This window comes from Gracilinanus agilis, chromosome 2, assembly GCF_016433145.1.
Source record: "Gracilinanus agilis isolate LMUSP501 chromosome 2, AgileGrace, whole genome shotgun sequence".
NCBI lineage: Eukaryota > Metazoa > Chordata > Mammalia > Didelphimorphia > Didelphidae > Gracilinanus > Gracilinanus agilis.
The window spans coordinates 415,987,463-416,012,254 of record NC_058131.1 but is presented as its reverse complement, the minus strand read 5'-3'; the positions used below and the strand labels follow the sequence as shown (position 1 = coordinate 416,012,254).

At 37.7% G+C, this 24,792-nt stretch overlaps 1 protein-coding gene across 1 annotated transcript in view; it reads right to left on the bottom strand.

The window, feature by feature from the left end:
- Positions 1-24,792, bottom strand: part of WDR25 (WD repeat domain 25) — a 258,117-nt gene that overhangs the window by 33,953 nt on the left and 199,372 nt on the right. The window contains exon 4 of the mRNA XM_044664601.1: positions 18,345-18,475. Coding sequence (XP_044520536.1) covers positions 18,345-18,475 — 131 coding nt within the window. The remainder of the gene's footprint in view (positions 1-18,344; positions 18,476-24,792) is intronic.

Genomic DNA, 24,792 nt, shown 5'->3' with positions numbered 1-24,792 from the left:
AGGAAGGAAGGAAGGAAGGAAGGAAGGAAGGAAGGAAGGAAGGAAGGAAGGAAGGAAGGAAGGAAGGAAGGAAAGAAGGCTATTTTTTAATGTACAAAAGAGGTTCCAGAAAGAAGGTTGAACAAAAGTAATCACAGAAAAGCAGTATATAATTAAAAGTTACATGTTGAATTTTTATGTTCTGAAAAAGAAAAAGCAATCTGCACATAATAAAGATTCAGTTTCACATGCAATCCTTTTTATGTCCTCCTGTGTATATGGAAGTGCTCATTTTAGTTGGCATTTATTTTTTTAAAAACAGAAGTTTTTTTAAAAATCAACAACAAGGAAAAATCAAACCAGAAGAAGTTTGATTCTAATGGTGACCAACCTGAATTAACATATATTAGTCCATGAATCAAAGGATGACAGGACCATAGATCTAGAGATATAAGGGACCTCTAAATCAACTTCCTCATTTATAGATGTGGAAACTGAGGCTGAACAAGTTGCTTGCTACTTAATCATAATTAGAAGTTATGGGATTTGAACCTAGATCCAATGACACCAAGTTTATTACTCTTTAAATAGGATCACATTGCTCCCCAATGGTTAGACCATATACAAGCAAATAGATGAAATATCAGCTCTACTCAAACTAGATAACCATAGGAGCAAGCTTCCCAACAAATCGTCCTCAGTCAATCAGAAGGGCATACACCATTCACTCATCTACATTCTCCTACTCTTCCCTGAACTCCATTACAGTAAGTATTATGCTTCAGGCTCTCAAAGATCTGCTGAAATTGATGGGGCAGAAATTCAGACAACAACCATATCAGAGATGCAGCCTCAGCTGTCTCAGTAAAGTCTCATTATCACAGACTCACTTCATATTGTAAATAGACACCATGGCTTCTAGAGAGAGGGGAAACACAACGTAACCAGGGGCAAAGAAAATAATCACACTTATGTTTCCCTTGTCCATCTTTTAAGAGTCAGCTTCTTGGGCAAGACACACAGAGACATATTCAGGTCAAGGCAGGTTCCTAGGAATCCTGGTAACATGGCTGCCTTGTTTGTAAGCTCTATAAGCTCACTGGCTCCACGAAGCTCTCCTAAGGCAACCAAATCTGCTAGAAGACTCCATAATAGTGGCCAGTCTACTAGGACCAGATGTAAGGCCCACTTTCTTCCTCCTTAATTTCTCTTATCGCATTCTGACCTTGGAATACTCCTAAATGATAGGAGCTTACCTTGAACTTCTTACTGTCCCTTGCCATGGTGCTGAAAGAAAGTAGCCAGGGTGGTACCCTGCTGAGAAATGGGCCCTGCAGAGCATGTCACAAAAGCACTGATTAAAGTAACTAGAAACATTCAGTCGGCAGAAGAGAAGACTTAGCAGAGATATGAGGCTCTCTTCTAGTCTTCTTGTATGTAAGGATCAGTTATGTGGTCGAGAGATTGGATTTGTTTTTTGCTTGGTCCCAGAGGGCAGAACTAGCAGCAATGGGTAGAAGTTGCAGAGAAAAAAGATTTCAGTTTAATTTATGAAAAAACTTAAAACTGTCTAGGAGTGGAAAGGACAACCTTGGAAGATAGTGAGTTATCCATCAGTCAGTCAATTAAAAAGCATCTATTAAGTATTTACAATGTGCCAGGAACTATGCTAAGCAAAGGGGTACAAGGGGAAAAAAAGGCAAAGATTGTGTGTGCATGTGTGTGTTTGTATGTGTGTGCATGTGTGTGTGCCATTTGTTACAATGGTTTTGTTTTTCTTGGGGGGGATTTGAGGAAAGAAAAAATATTAGTTAATTTAAAAAGGCAAAAAATAGTTTCTATAATCTAAGAAAATATATTTGTATGCCTGATGTACATATAAGATATAAAGAGCAAATGGAAGGTAATTTCACAGAAGGCACAAGAGGAGGGGTGGTTGGGGGATAACCAGGTCAATTATGAAGCTCTTTGAGTAGAGGCTGGATGATCATCAATTAAGGAAATGGTTGAGGCCATGTTAGTGAGGTAAAATCTCCAAGGTCCCATCCAACTTTGAGATTCTGTAATTTCAAGTTAGTTATCTATGTCACATCTTCTCTACTACTCAACAAGCTCTTCCCAAGAACCTATATTGTGGTAGGGGACAAAGGAATAAAGACAAAAGCAAGTGGTCTTTATCCTCAAAAAGCTTACATTCAATTTGACCGTAAGTATATTTTCCCTCTAAACTCTGAATTAACCCTAATGCTTTGTGCAGTAGGCACTTAATGAATTACTGAATTGAAATTAATTGGCATCGTTTGTCTTCCCTACTTAGCCTTCACAGTCAGCCGTCTTTGGTAACCAAGATTCCCTCACTACCATGAAATTTACTGCATTAAACATAATAATCCCTATTCTCAGGAACCCCCATGGACCACTTTTCTCTGCTCCTAACCTTAGGTCCCAGAGCACTAATAAAGACAATCGGTGGATAAGAGAGTTATCCCTGGAGACATGAGGTTCTGGGTTCAAATTTGACCTTAGACACTTCCTAGCTATGTGACCTTGGGCAAGTCACTTAACCCCTTACCCTTCTTCTGTCTTGGAACTGATCCTTGAGGCCTATTCTAAAACAGAAGGTAAGGGTTTTTAAAATATAAAGTCACAAATTTATCCATTTGACCTCAGTTGGGCCCTCCTTGCTATTCAAGCATCTTTTGCCTCTTTTTGTAAACCCAACACTTAGTAGAGTGTCTGGCACAAAAGACTGATTGACCAATTGACTGATCTCCCAATCACAGTGTGTGGTTAACCCAAATTAAATCCATGTTCCTCACTCCAGTCCCATTTCATTATGATGACCTCGCAGCCTATTTTAGTGACAAATGTAGGAAAAATTCTGTTTACCTTCTCTTTTTCCTCCTAGTATTTAACAACTTTAGCAGTTCTCTCCTTCCCTAAATTTCACCCATCAACCTACACCCTTGATCCTATCTCTTCCTTCTGCTTCTGGGCTTTGCTCTATCAATTACCCTCTCATTCTCTTATACCTTCAACCTCTCCACTTCTGACTCTCTAATTTTTTGCCTAAATTAAAAGATCAAATCTTTGCCATTCTCTCCCTTATGTCCCCTATCCTTCTAACATACACCATAAGCTCCATAAGGGTACAGAATGTCTTATTTATCCTTAGAATTCCTGCAGTCCCAAGTGTAGAGCTCTGCCTACACACTGTATGTTAATTTGTCAAATTCCCTTAACCCTCAGTTACTATCTCTCTCTGCCTTTCTTTTTGTTCAAGAAGTAGTCAAAATTAATTCAGCAAACATTTATTAAGTATCCATTATGTTCAATGCACTGTGCTGGGTTCTAGAGATAAAAAGATGAAAAACAAACACAGTCCAACCTACCTGGCATGCATGCAAATGAGTATGACACAAGATAGATTATGATCAATATGAGGCAAATAAATAATAAAAACAACGTACTGTAAGAGGATTTAGGGATGAAGTGATCACTGATTCACAGGGGAAGAAGGAAAGGGAAGAAAAGGTGCTTGGGCTAGACTTGGATAGAAATGGATTGTAACAGGTAGAGATAAAAAAGGAGAATACCACAGAAACATGGAGGATGGCTTGTACAAATGCCCTTAGGTGGGAGATAGCAATATAAGGTCAGAAAATAAATTCATCACTCCCACTATCTCACCATTCATTCTCAGTCACCTTTATTGTATCATCATTTTGCCCCTGTCCACTAAAGGTGGGCATCCTTCAAGGTGCTGTCCTGGGCCTTCTATTCTTTCTTTTGACTTGGTGATCTCACTAGCTCCCATGTATTCAATATTAGGGGCATCTGGGTAATGTGGGGGATATAAAGTGTTGGACTGGAGTCAGGAAAACCTGAGCTGGAATACTGCCTCAGATCCTTACTAGCTATATGACCTAGGGCCAGTCACTTAGCTTAATTTCCTCTCTGTTAAATAGGGTTAATAACAATAGTTATTAATCTACCTCAGAGGATTGTTCAAATGAGATAATAAAGTTATTTGCAAAACTATGTAAATTTTATTTAAATAGCTAAATAAAAGCTATTTGTATCATCTTCATCATCATCATCATCATCAATAACATCATCTCTGTATAAATGATCCCTAAATCCAATTATCTGGCTTGAATCATGAACTTTAATCCCACATCACCAACTGAATACACTTCCTCCAAAGCATAGTTCAGGGCCATTTCTGATTCCATAGTTAAGCTGTCTCTCCCAGTCCAAATGATTTTGTTTAACTTTGTAAATACTTTGTATATACCTATCTGTGTGCATATTAATCCCATCCTTTAGAATGTAAGGTCTTTGGGTCTTTTTTGGTCTTTTATTCCCAACCAATAGCACAGTACCTTGCAAATAGTGGTTCAGTCATTTTCAGGAGTGCCCGACTCTTTGTGAGCCCTGTTGGGTGTTTTCTTGGCAAAGATACTAGAGAGGTTTGCCATTTCCTTCTCCAGCTCATTTTATAGATGAGGAAACTGAGGCAAACAAGGTTAAGTAATTTGTCCAGGGTCACAAAGCTAGGAAGTGTCTGAGAACAAATTTGAACTTAGGAAGATGAGTCTTCCTGACTACAGGCCTTGGCGCTCTGTCCACTGGCCAGCTGATTGGAAAGCAATAAATGCCTATTAAATTGAACTGAATTGAAAACATGACTTGGGAAGACCTGATCTAAGTGACTGACTTGAAAGGTTAAACTTGATTTGCTGACTAATAAAACCTATTTCAGGTTAGAGAGGTGTAGAAGAAAGGTGACAGAGGGAAACATTGGAAAGCATTTTTTGAGACCCCATAACCTGATTAAAGCTTCACTAAAATTCAAAGGATAAAAAAGAAAAAAAAGTAAAATGGTTAAAAGAGAATAAATAGGACAAACATTCATTGGGGCAGCTATCTAGGATATCCATCTACACAGCAACCAAGACTGGAGCCTACTCAGAAAAAAATAGGGGAAATTTAGAGACTAATTCAAACAGATGTAATCATAAGAATGCAAGCTTCCAAAGAAAAATGACTGATCAGGAAACCTTCCAAAAACATTTAGGATTCATATTTTGAGAACTCAGAAAACAAGATCACAAAGAAAATCTCTCAGTCTCAAATCTCTTTCCTCTCCAATCTGCCTTTATAGGACTGTCAAAATGAACACACAAGGTCACTCCTCTGCTCAAAAACCTTGAGTGGCTTTCTCTTGCCTTTCTAAATCAAATGCAAACTCTTTAATTTGGCATTCAAAATTCTCCACCATCAGACACAACTGATCTTTCCAGCCTTATTTCACATTGGGCCACAATCTCTTTTACAGCGAGATTGGATTACTGATCTTTCCTAATCTTAACTCGCTCATTCACACTGGCCAGTGAACCCTGGCTAGAATGCACTCTCCCTGCATATCTTTGCCTGCTGAGATCTCTCTACCTAGAAGGCTTAGGTCAGATGTTGTATCCTCCAATGAAACCTTCCCTAATCACTCTCCAATTCTCTCTTTTTCCTAAAAATTTTTTAAAACACACTTCTGACTCTCTCCTTTCCCTTCTTCATATTCTTTGTTTTGCATGCATGACACCATGCATATGTCATATTCCACCTAGGACAGAGATGACGAACCTATGGCACAGGTGCCAAAGATGACACACGGGGTAGTCTCTATGAACACACTGACTCCCTTTCCCCCAGAATTCATCACTAGAAAGGCAAAGGGACTCTGGTGGAGCTGCTCCCCTCCTCCTCTCCACTTGCCTGATGACATTTTTTTTACATTCCCCGCCCCTCTGCCCAGTAGCCCACTGTGGGGGCCTTCTCCTTCCCCTGTGTGGGGTAAGTCAGGGGCAGGGGTTGGTCTCTGTGGGGGTGAGGTGTGGTTCTCCGTCGCTGGGGTGGGGCACCGCATTGCATCTCTAAAAGGTTTGCCATCACTGCCCTAGGAGGTTATATCTCCAATGTCTGAAATAAGGCCTTGTACCTAGTAACTGGTATTTGATATATATGTCTGCGGCATTCAAATGAATTGGAAATCAGTAATACCAACCACTTGCTTTTCTTTTCTTAAAAAAAATCTTACCTTTTGTCTTAATATCAATTCTGAGACAGAAGAGTGGCAGGGGCTAGGCAATTGGGATTAAATGACTTGCCCAGGGCCCCACAGAGGAAGTATCTGAGGCCAGATTTGAACCCAGGACCTCCTAGGCCTGGCTCTCAATCTACTGAGCCACCTAGCTGCCCCCATAAATGTCTTGAGGAACTTTCACCAAGACAAGATATCTGGGAAAGTATCAGGTGGTGGACTGGGTTTCACTATCAGGGCTAATTGTTTTCAATAAGAAATGCTACTCTAAGTTGGCCATTAGAAAATCCAAGTATGTCCATAAGTATATCTTAAAAAACAACAACAAAAAAAACCCCTTACCTTCTGTCTTAGAAGGTAAAGCAGAAGAGGAGTAAGGGCTGGCAACTGGGGTTAAGTGACTTGCCCAGAGTCACGTAGCTGGGAAGTGTCTGAGGCCACATTTGAACTCAAATCTTTCCAACTCCAGGCTTAGCACTCTATCCACTGTACTACCCAGTTACCCTTCCACAAGTATATCTTAAAGCACACATACCTTGCCTATACCAAGACGACATTTTCTTGACAGGGGTGTTAATAAATGTGAGGACACGTGAGAAGGGCATAACACACCAGTCAGCTGAGAAAAGTCTTTTTCTTCCTTGTGAATATTAACTAGTGCTTTGTTCTGAGCCATAACAAACAAAGGAAGTTCCTCATTTATAGAAAGGTTTGATCCATCTATCCTAGATCAAATCATTCACTATAGCCCTTCAACAAATATTTATTGTTATCAGAGGATTGGGCTGGAGTAGTCATATGTCCAAACATCACGGAATACAGAGTTTAGGAATGGAGAAGGCCCATCCATAGGCACCAAAAACCACAACAATCTATGACAAGTCCAAGTGCTACCAACACGAGGGACAGGCACCGACATATAGGGAACGAGCAGGAGACCACGAAACAGACTTTGGACATTTTCCATCCTTCAAGGATAAGCTAATACGCACTTTTAGCGATTAGATTTTTACCACAACTGTGATGGAATTTGGAATAAGGAGACCTGAACCCAGCATTCACCTCTGCTATCTACTAGCTCTTAAACCTAGAGGAAAGTTTTTCACTCTCTGGGCCTCAGCCATTCCCTTAGCTACTAAATCACCTTAATAATTCCTGCTCCACCACTCATGGGGCTATTGTAAAGTTCAGCTAATCTAATATACATAAATTATATCTATTTTTTCATCTGACCAATGATTTCACTCATGTAAATAATTCTCATAAGGAGACTCCTTCTACCAAGACATCAGTAACTACTCTCTAAATTATAATCACAGAAAGCTGCTTTTTTGAGCAATGAGAAGTTAAGTGACTTATCCAAATATAAGTCAGAGGCTCAACTTTCAATCCAAGGAAGTTCTCTGTCCACTACAATAAGAATGCCTTTCAATAATGCATTCCATAAACAGTAGTGGTGATTGTTATTGTTTTTAATGCTCTTACTTTTATACTCCCCTGAATACAGAGGAATATAGCTTAATAAAGATAAAATCATAATGCTTTAAAAATATATTATCAACATGTAAAACCCAGTGGAATTGCTTGTCAGCTTGGGGAGGGGAGAGGAAAAAGGGGTGGGAAAAATCATGAATCATGTAACTATGGGAAAATATTCTAAATAAATAAAGTTTAAAAAATAAGACAACAATGAAAATGTAATAATTAAAAATAAAATACAGCATCAATAAACAAGTATTTAGGGCAGCTGGGTAGCTCAGTGGATTGAGAGCCAGGCCTAGAAACGGGAGATCCTAAGTTCAAATCCGGCCTCAGACACTTCCCAGCTGTGTGACCCTGGGCAAGTCACTTGACCCCCATTGCCTACCCTTACCACTCTTCCACCTATAAGTCAATATACAGAAGTTAAGGGTTTAAAAAAAAAAACAAGTATTTACAAATAAAAAATATCATTGAAATCTTTTTTAAAATCTCTAAAGAGCAAACATTAAATATTAATGAGCTGTATAAAATCCATACCAGTATATATGTCTAGAAAGTGAACTGTTATGTCAATGTCAATTTTATTATACAAATTATAGGCGCAGAAAACCAATACAAGATGTGAGGCAGAAAATATAAGGCAATATAAGTTTATCTCCAACTACTTTGGGGGTGGGGGGAAAGGGGAAAAAGGGGAGATGTAGGAAGGCCATAGTCAAAACCTCAAGGTTCAGAATCTAGCCTGACAAATATTACTCCTTACTCACAATGAGCAAAAATAAATTCTGGTAAAAATGAAGAAAGGATTTATACTGAAGGGCTATCACGTGATACCTCTTGTACCTTGGACAAGTCCCTTCTTCTTCCTGAGCTTTCATTTCCTTATCTTTTTTAAAATAAAGGATTAGACCAGTGATGGCAGAACTTTTTAGAGACCAAGTGCCTAAACTGTAACCCTCATGCCACATGTGAGTCACCCTTTTACTCCAGACAGGGGAGAGAGGAAGCAACCCCCTACCCTAGCACACTCCAGCACACCTTCCATCTTTAACATTGAGCCCTGTAGGTTAGCTAGGTGGCTTAGTGGATAGACTGTCACACCTGAAGATGGGAGGTCTTAGGTTCAAATCTGGCTTCAGACACTTCCTGGGTGTGTGACCCTGAGCAAGTCACTTAACCCTAACTGTTAATCTTAGTATCAATTCTTTTTTTTTCCTTAGTATCAATTCTAAGACAGAAGGTAAGGGTTATTAAAAAAAATTTTTTTTAAATTGAGCACTATTATTGATACTGCTACATATACACATACATATACATATACATATACATATACATATACATAAACATCTGCAAGGCAGAAGAGTGGTAAGGAAGAAGTAAATGGAGAATGACTTGCCCAAGATTCCATAGTGGGGAAGCATCTGAGGCCAGATTTCAACCCAGTCCCTCCCATCTCCAATCCTGGTACTCTCTCCACTGAGCCACCTAGCTCCCCTGTTATTGTTATTAACCCCATTAATGGGTGCTCTAAATTTTACTTCTCAATGACTACATTCCATGAAGACAAAGATTCCAAATTTATAGTTTTTCAATATCTTTTATAGGATCAAACATTAAATATTAATGAGCTATGAGTGGCTCTTACACATATCAAGTGAATAATGAATAAATACTATATTGAACTCATTTTAGGTATCACTCCTAAAAACCAGAACTCTTTGAAAGGAAAAAAATTTTTGAAAATGAGAGTATGGTAAGGAACTACCATAAAAAATTATACTTTGCTTTATTGTAACCACTTTTCTAAAATTCTTTTAAATAAAATAAAAATATTTTATTCCCCTTCAACATCAGTACTCTGCTTCTGTTGTGTTGTTGTTTTTTTTTTACTTTAAAAAAACTCTCTTCTTCCTAAGCACATTCAGATTTACTCAGCAAATTTCAAGGAAGAATCATGCTACCTAAGGTCCAACCAATGGCTTTTAAAAACCCTGAAACATTATCTATCATTTAGTGCCAAGAATATAGGAGCAACTAGATGGTACAACAGATAGAATTCAGGGCATGGAAAAAGGGAGATTCATCTTCCTGAGTTCAAATCTGAATTATTAGCTATGTAACCCTAGACAAGTTACTTAACCTTATTTTCCTCAGTTTCTTATTTCTAAAATGAGCCGGAGAAGGAAATGCTAACCATTCTAATATCATTGCCAAGAAAACTCCATAGGGTCATGAAGAGTCTGAAATGAATGAACAAATGTATATGAGATACCACTTTTGGTCAAGGTTACCTTAATGCTTCTATCTATAATGTTATTTTAAGAGTAATTTATCACTATCCATAATTTATGTGGGTGTAGGAAGGATGGAAGGAGAAAAAGTTGCAATTAAATTATAGTTTTGTTACAGGGCACCCATGTCAATAAATGGCTTCATTAGCCTTTGAAAAGAATGGTCAACACCAAATGCAATGCTTTTGCACAGTGCTTTTATTCTTTTTGTGTATAATTCCAAGTTGTTTTCTAGAATGGCTTTACTTACACTCAGATCTATCAAAAGTGCATTAGTGTGCCTGTTTTCTCATAACCTCTCCAGCATCTATAGTTGTTGTTTTTTGTCATTTTTTCAATCTGATGGGTGTGAGGTAGAATCTTGTAATCGCTTTAATTTATATTTCTCTAATTAGTAATGACTTGAAGCATTTTTTCACATGGTTGATGACAGCCAGTATTTCTTCCTTTGAAAATAAGTTCATATCCTTATTCCAATGGTCAATTAAAAGGAAATGCTCTAATTCTTATAAATTTATTAGTTCCTTATATATCTTAGAAATGGGCCCTAAGGGAAATAATGTGAAGGAAGGTGGTCTAGCAGTACCAGATCTTAAACTGTACTATAAAGCAGCGGTCATCAAAACAATATGGTACTGCCTAAGAGACAGAAGGGAGGATCAATGGAATAGACTTGGGGTAAGTGACCTCAGCAAGACAGTCTATGATAAACCCAAAGAGCCCAGCTTTTGGGGAAAAAATCTACTATTTGACAAAAACTGCTGGAAAAATTGGAAAACAGTATAGGAGAGATTGAGTCTGGATCAACATCTCACACCCTACACCAAGATAAATTCAGAAAGGGTGAATGACTTGAATATAAAGAAGGAAACTATAAGTAAATTAGATGAACACAGAATAGTATACTTTTCAGATCATTGGGAAAGGAAAGATTTGAAAACCAAGCAAGACCTAGAAAAAAATTACAAAATGTAAAATAAGTAATTTTGATTACATTAAATTAAAAAGGTTTTGTACAGACAAAAACAATGCAACCAAAATTAGAAGGGAAGCAACTAATTGGGAAAAATTCTTTATAACAAAAAACTCTGAAAAAGGTCTAATTACTCTAATATATAAGGAGCTAAATCAATTGTACAAAAAAATCAAGCCATTGCCCAACTGATAAATGGGCAAGGGACATGAATAGGCAATTTTCAGATAAAGAAATCAAAACTATCAATAAGCACATGAAAAAGTGTTCTAAATCTCTTATAATTAGAGAAATGCAAATCAAAACAACTCTGAGGTATCACCTCCCATCTGGCAGATTAGCTAAAATGAAAGCAAAGGAAAATAATAAGTGTTGGAGAGGATGTGGCAAAATTTGGACATTAATGCATTGCTGGTGGAGTTGTGAATTGATCCAGCCATTCTGGATGGCAATTTGGATCTATGCCCAAAGGCCTATAAAAGACTGTCTGCCCTTTGATCTAGCCATACCACTGCTGGGTTTGTACCCCAAAGAGATAATAAGGAAAAAGACTTGTACAAAAATACTTATAGCCGTGCTCTTTGTGATGGCAAAAAATTGTAAAATAAGGGAATGTCCTTCAATCGGGGAATGGCTGAATAAATTGTGGTATCTGTTGGTGATGGAATACTATTGTGCTGAAAGGAATAATGAACTGGAGGAATTCCATGTGAACTGGAATGACCTCCAGGAATTGATGCAGAGTGAAAGGAGCAAAACCAGGAGAACATTATACACAGAGATGGATACACTGTGGCACAATCAAATGTAATGGACTTCTCTACTAGCAGCAATGTAATGATCCAGGACAATTCTGAGGGACTTATGAGAAAGAATGTTATCCACATCCAGAGAAAGAACTGTGGGAGTAGAAACACAGAATAAAAACAACTGCTTGAACACATGGGTTGATGGGGATATGATTGGGGATGTAGAATCTAAACAATCACCCTAGTGCAACTATCAATAATATGGAAACAGGTCTTGATCAATGATACATGGAAAACCCAGTGGAATTGCGTGTCGGCTACAGGAGAGGTTTGGGGGCAGGGGGAGGGAAAGAACATGAATCATGTAACCATGGAAAAATATTCTAAAAAAGAAAAAAGAAAAGAAAAAGAAAAGAAATGGGCCCTTGGGGCATTTGGATGGCTCAGTGGATTGAGAGCAAGGCCTAGGAAAGGAATGTCCTAAGTTCAAATCTGGCCTCAGGCACTTCCTAGTCATGTGACCCTGGGCAAGTAACTTAAATACCATTGCCTAGCCCTTCTGCCTTGGAACTAATACACAGTATTGATTCTAATGATGGAAGATAAGGATTTTTTTTAAAAAAGGGAAAAAAAAAGAAATGGGCCTTTTAATCAGAGAAATATATTACAAACACTTTCCCCGGGTAATTGTTTTCCTTTTAGTTTTAGATTTATTCGATTTATTTATACAAGAAATTTTTTTTATTTTATGGAATCAAAATTATCCATTTTATCTTCTATGATTCTCTCTATCCCTTGTTTGTTTATAAACTTTTCTCTATCCATAGATGTGATATATAATTCTCCCCCCATGTTTCTCTAATGTGTTTATGATGTAATTTTTCGTATGTTGGTCATTTATCCATTTGGAATGAAGTTACTAAAGAATGTATGCCCTTTGACCTGGCTATACTGCTGCTAGGTTTATACTCAAAAAAGATCAAAGACATAGGAAAAGGTTCTATATGTATAAAAATACTAACAATGGTTGTGAAGGAACTATTATCAACATAATGACCTTCCATGATTCTAGAAGACCAAGAATGAAACATACTGTTCACATGTACTTTTGTATACATCCAGTTAAGGAAACTAGCTTTGAATGTTTGTTACAAAATTTTTTTTTTCTCTTTGTCTTCAAAGGGATATAAAGCAGATCAAAGAGAAAATAGATTTCTGTTCATTTTTTTTTTTCATTAAAAAAGAGAAAGGGATGCTACAGATATAGAATGCTGTTTGCTTTTTCAGATTAGGTCACTATATTGTTAGTTTTGCTTAATTGTTTTACTTTCTTACAAGAGAGCTCATAGAGTAAGGGTAACCTATAAATTTTTGTAATATAAACACATCAATAAAGCTTCAAAATTTTAAACACAGATTCTAAATAAGCACTTACTGAATGGATGGACAGATGAATGAATGAATGGGTGAATGAATGAAAGAATATTAGGGAAGGTTTTCTTTGGTTAATATATCATTCTGCTCTCACAATAATATAATCTATATCACCGTTATTTCTGTTCATGTTTCATAGATTTCATAGGGTTTAGAGTGGGGAGGAATTTTAGAAATACACAATACTAACTTTAGAGGTCATCTAGTCCACTCAATGCTATTTTGAGGATTTCCACTGATGAAGACACCTATAACCTGAGGCAACTCACTCTTCTAATTAACTGCATGATTTTTTAGGAATTATTTTTCTTTTTGCTGAATCAACACTCTCATTTTGCAAAGAAGAAAACTGAGGCCCAAAGTCCAAATTAACCTAGGTAGTATATAAAAAATGTGTTTTTTAAAACCCTTACCTTCTGACTTGGAATTGATACTGTGTATCAGCCCAATAAGGGCTAGGCAATTGGGGGTTGAGTGACTCGTCCAGGGTTCACACAACTAGAAAGTGCCTGAGGCCACATTTGAACCTATGTCCTCCTGACTCCAAGGCCTGGTGCTCTATCCACTGAAGCACATACCTGCCCTAGAAAGTCACATTTTGAACCCAGATCCTCTCCCTTCAAATTTCTCCTCCAATGTGAACTGTCAGAACCAATGTCCCATTGTTCTCTGCATCACCAGCAATGAGCACAAGATTGGTACACAGGAGACACTTGGAGAATATTAATGACTCCATGACATAACTGGGAAGGGCTTGTGGGACATAGGGAATGACACAGAGGGGTAGGAATAGGTGCTTGGTGTCATTGGCCCAGAAGTACATCAGATAGAAGCAACTTTCCTAGACAATACAGACTGTCCTAATATCAATCACAGGAACATCTGTTTTTAATCTAACACCCTTCTGCATCGTCAATGTCCACCCTAGGACAGAGTCTAGTATTTTTAACAGACTGTTTAATCAGATGGTGTCATTGCTGAGTAATTTCTTACGTGTTTTCTCTTTCAGGCTAAAAACAGTCACTAAGCACCTTTAATTGACAGGGCTGTCAGGAAGGAATGGATGACAAGAATCCTCCCTTTTTACTAGCACTAGCATGATGAGGCATTTCACACTTTTAAAACAGTTTCAATAAACTGAAGAATTTTGGCTCCTTTTTTTGGGTTCATTCCCTTTCCTGGACTATTTCTTCTCCTCACTCCCCACATCTAACCAGCTACTAAATCCTCTTGTTTCTGCCTCTATTACATCTCATGTGTTCATCCCTTCTTTTCCACTTACACTGACTTCACCCAGTTCAAAGGCCCTTATCACCTCTCCCATGAACTACACAACAGGCCTATATCAGGTCTACCTGCATTTATTCTCTCTCCAATCCAATCCATCCTTCATACAGCTGCCAAAATCATTTTCCATTTAATGCACTGACTTAATGAACTCCTGTTTATAATTCCTATTTCTATAATGCTTTTAGGTTTACAAAGTATTTTCCCTGCAAAAACTCTACAAGGCAGAAAATTCAAATGTCATTGTCTCCATTTTAGAGCTAAAGAAACTAAGGTTCAGAGAAGCTTTTTTTAATTATGAAAAGGTATTGTCACAAACACATATTTGTCTAAAGAATTCTGTATAGACGTGAGCTGTTGACTATAAATGCATGAAAAGGTTTTCTCTCTCTCTAAAACTACTCAAAAACATGGATGGCTTCCCATGGGAAAAAAGTACTCAGTCCTTAAACTGGCATTCAAGAGCCTCCACAATGTGGTTCAAAATTACTATTCTAGCTTTATTCCACTCTATATTCTAGACAAAAGAGATTACTTGTCCAGTTCTGATTTAATTCTGCCCTCCTTTCACCTCAACACACTGATGTAACCTATCTCCCAGGCCTCAAATTTACAAGGTCAAAGGGTATGTATAGTTTTATTGCCTTTTGAACCAGGCTCCATACTGTTTTCTAGAATGGCTATATCACTTCAAAGCTGAACTTTTAGATTTTTGTCTAGTTCTGTTCTTTGTCATTATAGAGGTCTCACACACACCCCTCTTCCCCCATCATAGTAGTTCTTCTTATGACTTAACAGCAAGATTTGTGCTAAATCTTATCTTTATATCCCCTGAATCTAGATGGTCATTCCACTAGCACATATTAAGCATTTACTGTGTGCCATGAATTATGCTAAGTGCCAGGATGCTTTAGCATTTATATAAGTGCTTTATAAGCACTGAAAGTGCTATATATAAGCATTTTATATAGGAAACTGAGGCTCAGGCTATTTTTCATTATGAAAAAGTATTGTCAAAGACATGCATTTGTCTAAAGAATATTGCACTGGAGTGGGCTGTTAGCTATAAACATATGGTATCTCTCTCTCTCTCTCTCTCTCTCTCTCTCTCTCTCTCTCTCTCCCCAACTTAATAATAATAGCTGTCATTTATTCAGGGTTTTGTGGATGCAAAGTATAAGTGCTTAAAATATAAGTAGAAAGATAGCTAATACCCTGAAGGACTTACACTCTAATAGGGAAAATCTAGCCTAATAAATATATGCTGTGTTAGTTAAGATACATTCTCATTTTCTTTCTCCCCTGTAATCAATCATTTTGAGAAAATTGCTAGTTGTGACAAAATCATCTTTTCTTTTAGAAGCAAGACTTTGAACAAGTCACTTCCTTTTCCTGAGTCTTGATTTTCTTCTTCTAAAAAGGAGATTGAAATAGATAAATGTTGAGGCTTTTTTATGAGGGCTCAAGCCTATGATTCTAAATGTCTCAGCTCATCTAAGTTCCCCTCAGAAAATGGCTTCTCTACATCAAAAGGTATTTGGAAAAACAATTTCCCTAGAGAATTATTGATTTGGTTATGTACCACCCTTGAGTATTAATTTAGGTTACTAATCTAAATCCCAGTAGATTTGATTCTCTTTCCTTCTGACTGCTTTCTGAATAAAGAGAAAATTCAGCTATCATCAATGGAAATTACATTCATAATAATTCTCCTCAATTATTATTTTAATAAACACTCTTAAAATCTGTGTATTTTCCTAAAATGAAGGGAGTTAAATGAGAATGATAAAACAGAAGGAACTGAGACACAATAGCCAAGAGCAAACCTTTTTATCCTCCCAAAGAAATAATATTTCCATAGTGCCTGTAAATTTACAAAGAATTTTGCTCACAATAACTCCATGGGAATAGAGTAAATACAATTCTGCCCATTTTACAGATTCAGAAATTATCCTCTTCAGAGGAGAGAAATTATTTGCCTAGTGTCAAAACCTAAGAAGTGTCAGAGACTAGAATTAAACATGGCTCCTTAGTTTCTACTGGCATTTCTCTTTCCATGACATCAAACTCCTGCCTCAATAGCGCTTTCAAGTTAATCAAACACTTTCCTTGCAAAAATTCCATGAGGCAATCATTTAAATATCATCATCCCTCCTTTAGAGCTGAAGAAAATGGGGCTCAGAGAAGCTATTTTTCAATTAGGAAAAAGTCTTATCATAGAAATGCATTTGTTTAAAGAATATTGCACTAGAAGGGGCTACTGACTATAAACATTTGGAAATGTTCTCTTGTTCTCTCTGTCTGTCTGTCTGTCTCTGTCTCTGTCTGTCTGTCTGTCTGTCTGTCTCTTTTTCTCTGTATCTCTCTCTCTCAGAGGAGGAGGATGACTTCCATTTAACTGTACCTTTTTTCCTTTGAAATCCAAGCAGGTTTCAACATAGTGATCTAAGACCAACTTAATAACAATAGCTCTCATTTATAAGGGGTTTTATTGATGCCAAGTACTTTAGACTCACTTCTTTTCTGGATCCTTCCAACAACTCTGGGATAAAAGTAGGGTAAAAGTTATCCCTACTTTATAACTAAGAAAGGTGAAGTGACTGAAATGTTAGTACTGAGACTAGAACCCACATATCCCAACTCTAATGTACTCTGTATTGCAGAATGATCTTTTAAATATTACATAAAATGCCATGGTTTATTATTATTGCTAATAATAATAGCTAGCCTTAATATAGTACTTTAAGATTAACAAAATACTTTCACACACATTCTTTCATTTGAACCTCATGACAACCCTGGGAGGTAGGTGCTGTTATTATCCCCATTTGACAAATGATGAAACTAAGGCAGCCAGAGGTTATGTCTGCCTGAGTTTTATCACCTGCCAAATGGGAATAATAACAACATCTACCTCCCAAAGTGGTTGGGCAGATTAGATGAGATAATATTTATAAAGAAATTAGTACAGTGACTAGCACATAGTACGTGCTATATAAATGTTTATTCCCTTCCCTTAAGTGGCTTATCTAGGATCACACAGAGTGAGTATCTGAGGCAGGATTCAAATCCAGGTCTTCCTGGCTTCAAGTCCAGCGCTCCATCCATTACACCAACTAGCTAATTAGCATGTGGGAACTTATGCTCTGAAGAGGGAAAAAAAAGTCTTAATCCAGCTTATGTAAACATATGATTTTTTAAAAAATTAAGATCTTTATTCCATAACATTCCATCCAATTTTGCAAACCTTTTATGAAGCATCTATCAAGGCTCTGCTAGGAACTGAGGAAGCTGCAGGGATGGATAAGACAGTCTCTGCCCACAAAGGATAACTAAGAAATAAAGTGTGGGGTAGGGGGAGGCAATAAGGGGTGGTACGAAGCCATAGGTTCAGGACGGAGTCTGGGTTCTGCCTTTTAACACCTATGTGACCTTGGGCAAGTCAGTGCTATTTCCCTGGGTTCTAGTTTCCTCATCTGTAAAATTGAGGGGCTTCGACTAAACAATCCCTAAGGTTCCTTTCGGCTCTAATGCTATCATTGTATAAATTTGATGTGGGTTTGAATCCTAGCTCTTCCCCCTAGCTACAATGATAAGACTGGACAGGTCAATTCACCTCTAAAATGAGGGGCTTCAACTAACTGATCCCTAAAATCTTGTCCAGCTCCAGCTCTATTATCATATGAATTTGATCTGGGTTTGAATCCTGACTCTTCCCAGTGGCTATGACTATAAGGCTTGGCAGGTCATTTCAACTCTAAAATGAGGGGGGTGGGCTAGAATATATCAAAGGCCCTTTTTCAGCTGTATGATCTCTTCCTCAGTGGAGAGAGAGCATTTCTGGATGTAACAATCTAAAAATGGAATACATGAACTTTCAAAACATGAAAAGAACATCTAAAAACATACTTCCCACTTATTAAAAAGTAAGTGCTAATTATTCTACCTCAAGGGCTCTATATATAGCTGAGAAGTTCCCAATTTATTCAACTAACACAAGCAATATGCCCCCTACAAAGGCCAAATAAGGAAGAAGTAAGTGTTTTTACCTTGCCATTCCTTGTATCCCAAGCTTTAATTTCTGGGCTGAATCCGCCACAAAGGAAAATATTAGGATCATTTGGGTTAAATTTCACAGTGCTGATTCGAAATTCATTTTTGCAGCTAAACAATTGTGTACCTATGACAGAAAAGGAAAAAAATTATAAAAAGAGGTTAGAAAACATTTAAACCAAAAAATAAAAATTCCTAGGAATTTACATTGAATGAATGGAAGCATGAATAACTGAAACATTGAAACATGTTACCTGGTTAAGGAATGACTTTCCTGTTCAAGGGGTATTAAAGCAGAGATCAGATGATGTTCAGGAAGAGGATAGAGAGGATTTATGTTTAGAATTGGGTCCTGACTTTTTGTTGTTGTTGCTGAGTTGTTTCAGTTGGTTCTGACTTTTTGTGACACCATTTGGGGTTTTCTTGGAAAAGATACTGTCATGACTTGTCATTTCCTTCTCTAGCTCATTTTATAGATGAAGAAACTGAGGCAAGCTGGGTTAAGTAGACTGCTCAAGGTCACTTAGACAGTAAGTTTCTAGACCAGATCTGTATTTGTGAAGATTCATGTGTATTTGTGAGTCTTCCTGATTCCAAGCCCTGTGCTCTATCCACCGTAATAATTAAAATGGGTTTAAGAGTTATAAAAAGTTGTGGTTACCATTTATAATAATTAAATATAAAGTCAAAAGGCTGTTAGTAGCTTTAGTAGCTTTATTATAGCAAGGTAGAGATAGTAAAGAGGGAAATGTAGGAAGGAGATAGAAAATATTGCCTAACTAAAAATACCCTAAGTCTGGATCCGAGTGCCTCCAGACTGCGAGTGTAAATCCAAATGCAAATCTCACCAGCCCAGGAGAGTGTCTCCAGCCAAGTTTCACCAACCAAAAGAGAATTTGATGCCACAAAGACTGAGCCTCCAAAGAGAGTATTAAGACCAAGAGAGTGTCCCACTGAAGAGAGTCTCACTGAAGAGAGCATCCCACCGAAGACAGGAGAAGAGCTGAAAAGCCAGTGGCTCCAGCTAGGGTCTCCTCTTTCAGCAAGAGCCACCAACGCAGAATCACCAACGCAGAAGCCTCCTCCTTTCAGCCTGAGTCACCAACGCAGAATCTCCAACACAGAATGAATCAGAATCCCTGAGCTGGCTTTTATAAGCAGTTTTCCCAAGGTCCCTTCCTGTCTCTCTGGTTTCTACTTCCTTTCACTGTGGACTGGTATATCACATCTCAGGAACCAATTATAGTTTCTTAATTTGCCTAGAACTATCCTCTGAGGGTATGAACTTTTATCAAAAGGATCCTCGAGTTCCTGGCTGATTAAGTTAAAAGGGTGAAGCACTCCAAGTACTTGATTGATTAACTTAAGATAAACAAAGGGAGTTAAAAATTCCCTTTCACACCACTGAGCCACCTAGCTGCCTGGATCCTAAACTAGATAATCTCAAATTCTGAGATTTTATGATCTACTGGTAAGATAATAGGAATTGCCCTATAGGAAGTCCTAAAATGAGACAGAAAACATAAGATGGAAATATCTACTGGTTCTCTCTTATGCATACATGCTTACTGACCTCTCAAAGAACTCTAATAGATTATAATAAAATATGATTTCCCTTCATAGGAATTTAAGAATTTACACTTTCTTATTCGATCAATAAACATTTATTGAATTTGCACCATCAGTGCTAGAATATCAGAACCGAAAGGTAGATAGGAACTACAATTATTCCCACTTTACATTAGAAATGTAGAGATCATTTGGTCTAGTTTCCTCATTTGACAAATGAGGAAGCTGAGAAACAGGAGAAGTCATCCCATCCAATCAGCAGCAGACCTGGGACTAGGACTTGTGCACTCTTTTAGTCCTGTGCTTTTCTCACCTACTATATTTTATGTCCAGCATTAATTCACCACTTAATTATATATTTCACCAGATTACAAAGTATGGAAGGGAAAATTACTAGCTTCTAGGTCTACTGTCAAATCAGGAATCCATTTTATATTTTGATGAGTTTATCATCATGATATCAATCATTCATGTCATAAACATTTATCAATCACCTACTGCTGATATAGCATCATCATCGATAGCAAGCATTTATTAAGCACCTACTATGTGCCAGACACTGTAGTAAATGCTGGGGATGGAAGAAAAGCAAAAACAAAGTCTCTGATCTTAAGGAGTTCTATCTAATGGGGGAGACAACATGCAGACAACTATGTATATATAAGCTATAAGCAAGTAGATGGAAGAGGATCTCAGAGAGAAGTCATTAGCAATGGGAAGAATTAGAAAAGGCCTCTTGCAGAAGGTGGGAATTGAATTGCCTTTAAAAAAAAAATGAAAACACCTTTACCTCCTGTTTTAGAATCAACACTAAGTATTGGCTCTAAGGCAGAAGAGCAATAAAGGCTAGGCAATTGGGGTTAAGTGACTTGCCCAAAGTCCAACAGCTATGAAGTATCTGAGGTCACATTTGAACCCAGGTTCTCCCCAACTCCAGGTCTGGTGCTCTATCTATACTGTGCTACTTTAGCTGCCCTTTGAGTTGTCTTGACAGAAGCCAGGGAAGCTGGGAGGAGGAGCTGAGGAAGAAGAGCATTCCAGAAATAAGGGGCAGCCAACGACAAAAAAAACAAACAACAATATAGAGTCAAGAGATGGCATGCTATAAGTGGGAAAGAGTCAGTCGGTAGGGATCACTAGATTGTAGAGTACAAGGAATGGGGCAAAGTATAAGAAAATGAATATGCAGAAAGGGGACTGGTAGTAATGAGATTTAAACACCAAAGGGGAGATATTTTATTTGATTCTGGAGCTAAGAAGGAGTCTCTAGAGCTTATTAAGGTGGGACTTAGGGGAATATGACATGGTCAGACCCAAGAGTGTGGCAGCTGAGTGGAGGATGGATTGGAGTGGGGAGAGACTCAAGGCAGGGAGACCAACCAGTAAACTATGCCTTAGTCTTGGCATGAGTTGAAGAGGGCTTGTACCAAGGTGCCAGCTCTGTCAATAAAGAAAAAGGGACACATAGGAGATGTCATAAATGTAAAAATGACAAGGCTTGACAACAGATTGGATATGTGGGGAGAATCCAAGTGAGGAGTCATGGATGAGAATAAAGTTTCATGCCTGGGTGACTGAGAAGATGATAGTGCCCTCAACAGTAATAGGGAACTTGGGAAGAATGAAGAGCTTGGGGGAAAAGATAATGAGTTCTGTTCTATACATGCTGAGTTTGAGACATTATTATGCTAGGTACTGGGAATGCTACATAATTTAGCTAAGATACACAGGTCTTGCTTATGTGTAGTTCACAGTCTGAGGGAAGACAGGGGGTGAAGAGAGATGATACAATAAATTTACAAATCAGTCATTTATGAAAAATAAAAAATAAAAAAATATGTTTAGGGGCTGCTAGGTCATTCAATGGATCTAGCCAGGCCTAGAGAACAGGAGATCCTGGGTTCAAATCTAAACTCAAAAATTTCTAAGCTATATGATCCTGGGCACTTAAATCCCCTTGCCTAGCCCTTAATGCTCATTTGACGTAGAACCAATACACAAAATTCGTTCTAAGATAGAAGACAAGGTTTTTTTTTAAAAAAAAATAGAACGTGTTTTGTATTGCTGCTCAGTCTTGAGTCATATCTGACTCAACATGACTCCATGAGCTTTCCCCACAGGGTTTTCTTGGCAAAGATAATGAAGTGGTTTGCTATTTCCTTCTTCAGTTTGTCCCCATTTTACAGGTGAGGAACTGAAGCAAATAAGGGTTAAATGACTTACTCAGGTTCATAGAGTTTGTAAGTGCTGAGGCCAGATTTTGAACTCAAATCTTCCTGAATCCCTGCCTGGTACTCTAGCTACTGCACCACCTAGCTGCCTCATCGTTTTGCATAACTATTGATAAAACAGGAATGAGCAATATGCTATGTAAAGTCCGAGGCCAGGGTGGTCATCTCCTATTCTTTTTGTAGGGAATTGTATTTAAGAAAGACTTCATGTCAGAAGAACATTTGAGCTGAGCTGTAGTGATTGGTTAGGATTCCAATCAATAAATGCAAGTCTGGTCATTTAATATTTATGTAGTGTCTACTGTGTACAAAGCCCTAAATTCAGTACTTTGGATCCAAAGGTACTGGCACAGTCCATGTACTCAAGAAGTATACGATATATACCATGGAGATATCACACACACACACACACACACACACACACACACACACTCTTAAGTTGCATACAATGTAGAATGTGATGGAACAAAGGACAGGTTTAAACAAAGTGTCCTTGGAAAATCTGGGTTGGGAGAGATGACTTTCAGCTGAAAGGATTAGGGAATACTAAACAAGAAAGCAGAACCTAGGTTAGGCCTTGAGTGGAAAAAAGGATTTCAACAAGCCAACTTGAAGAGGGAGTATATCCAGGCAAAAGTGATGGCCTGCATGAATGCATGGAGATGGGAGAGGGGCAGGAGATGATTAAGGAGCCATTAGCAGACAAGTTTGGCTAGAATATACGAGTACATCAAGAAGAATATTGTTCAATAAAGCTGAAGCCAATCTATGGAGGGCCTAAATGCCAAGATTAAGAATTTATAATTTATTTTTTAATTAATTTTAAAATATTTTTCCATAGTTACATTATTCATGTTCTGTCCCTCCCCCCTCCCAGAGTCAACAAGCAATTCCACTGGGTTATACATGTGTTATCACTTGATACCTATTTCCATATTATTCACTTGTGTAATAGAGTAATCTTTTAAAACCAAAACCCCAAATCATATACCCATAAAAACAAGTGATAAATCATGTTTTTAAAGTTTATTTTATAAGAGGGAGCCACTAATGATTATTTCAGCAAAGAAATGACAATCAAAATTAAGCATAAGGAATATGATTTTGGTAACTGACTGAAAGATAGATTAGAAAGAAGAGAAAGTGGGGGAAGTGAGAATGGTTAATAAGGCTATAATGATGACAGGAGATAAGGGTCTGATTTTGGGTGGTCACTTATGAGAGAAAAGGACAGGAGAGATGTGAGATATTGTGATGTTAGAAACTACAAGATATAACAACTGATTGGATGTTAGGGGAAAGAAAAGAATTAAAGTTAATGCAAAGCATTTGTAAAGACAGGAAGGCAGCAGTCTCAAAAATGAGAACTAAAAATGTTTTGAAAGAAAGCATTAATCATGAAAGCAACAAAAATAGCAACATATAACTATTTCATGTTTTAATACTGATACTACAACTGACAGCAGGTTATATTTATGAAGTATTTTACAATTTACAAAGTGTTTTATAAAAGCTCTTTCATATAATCCTCACAAGAGCCCTGTGTTTTGTTTTGTTCTCCTCTGGTATCTACTTTCCACCCAACTCTCACCTGTAGTTCCAAGAAGCTATAGCATGCATAGCCACAATAACTTGGCAAAACTATCTCAGCAAACAAGCTAAAGCAAGCTGAGGGTAACCAACAGGCCTCAAACTCCTCCTTGAGTTAGGAGGATGTCTACCCCAAATATGTGAAGACTTCCCTGGGCAAAAAGGGCAGATAAGAGCAATTTGGTTTTTTTTTTTTTTCGTTTTTTTTTTTCTGTTTTTTTTTTTGTTATTTTTTTTTAATTTAAACATTTATTAATATTCATTTTTAACATGGTTACATGATTCATGCTCCTACTTTACCCTTCACCCCCCTAACTCCCCCCACCCATGGCCGATGCACATTCCCACGGGTTTTGTCATGTGTCCTGATCAAGACTTATTTCCAAATTGTTGGTAGTTGCATTGGTGTGGTAGCTTCGAGTCTACATCCCCAATCATGTCCACCCCGACCCATGCGTTCAAGCAGTTGTTTTTCTTATATGTTTCCTCTCCTGCAGTCCTTTCTCTGAATGTGGGTAGAGTTCTTTACCATAAATCCCTCAGAATTGTTCGGGGTCATTTCATTGCTGCTGGTACAGAGGTCCATTATATTCGATTTTACCATAGTATATCAGTCTCTGTGTATGATGTTCTTCTGGCTCTGCTCCTTTCACTCTGCATCAGTTCCTGGAGGTCTCTCCAGTTCACCTAGAATTCCTCTAGTTTAGTATTCCTTTTAGCACAATAGTATTCCATCACCAGCATATACCACAATTTGTTTGCACATTCCCCCATTGAAGGACATTCTCTCCTTTTCTAATTCTTTGCCACCACAAAAAGCTCAGTTATAAATATTTTCGTACAAGTCTGTTTATCTATGATCTCTTTGGGGTACAAACCCAGCAATGGTATGGCTGGATCAAAGGTCAGGCATTTTTTTATAGCCCTTTGAGCATGATTCCAAATTTCCAGCCAGAATGGTTGGATCAGTTCACAACTCCACCAGCAATGCATCAATGTCCCAATTTTTCCACATCCCCTCCAACATTCATTACTCTCCCCTTCTTTCATTTTA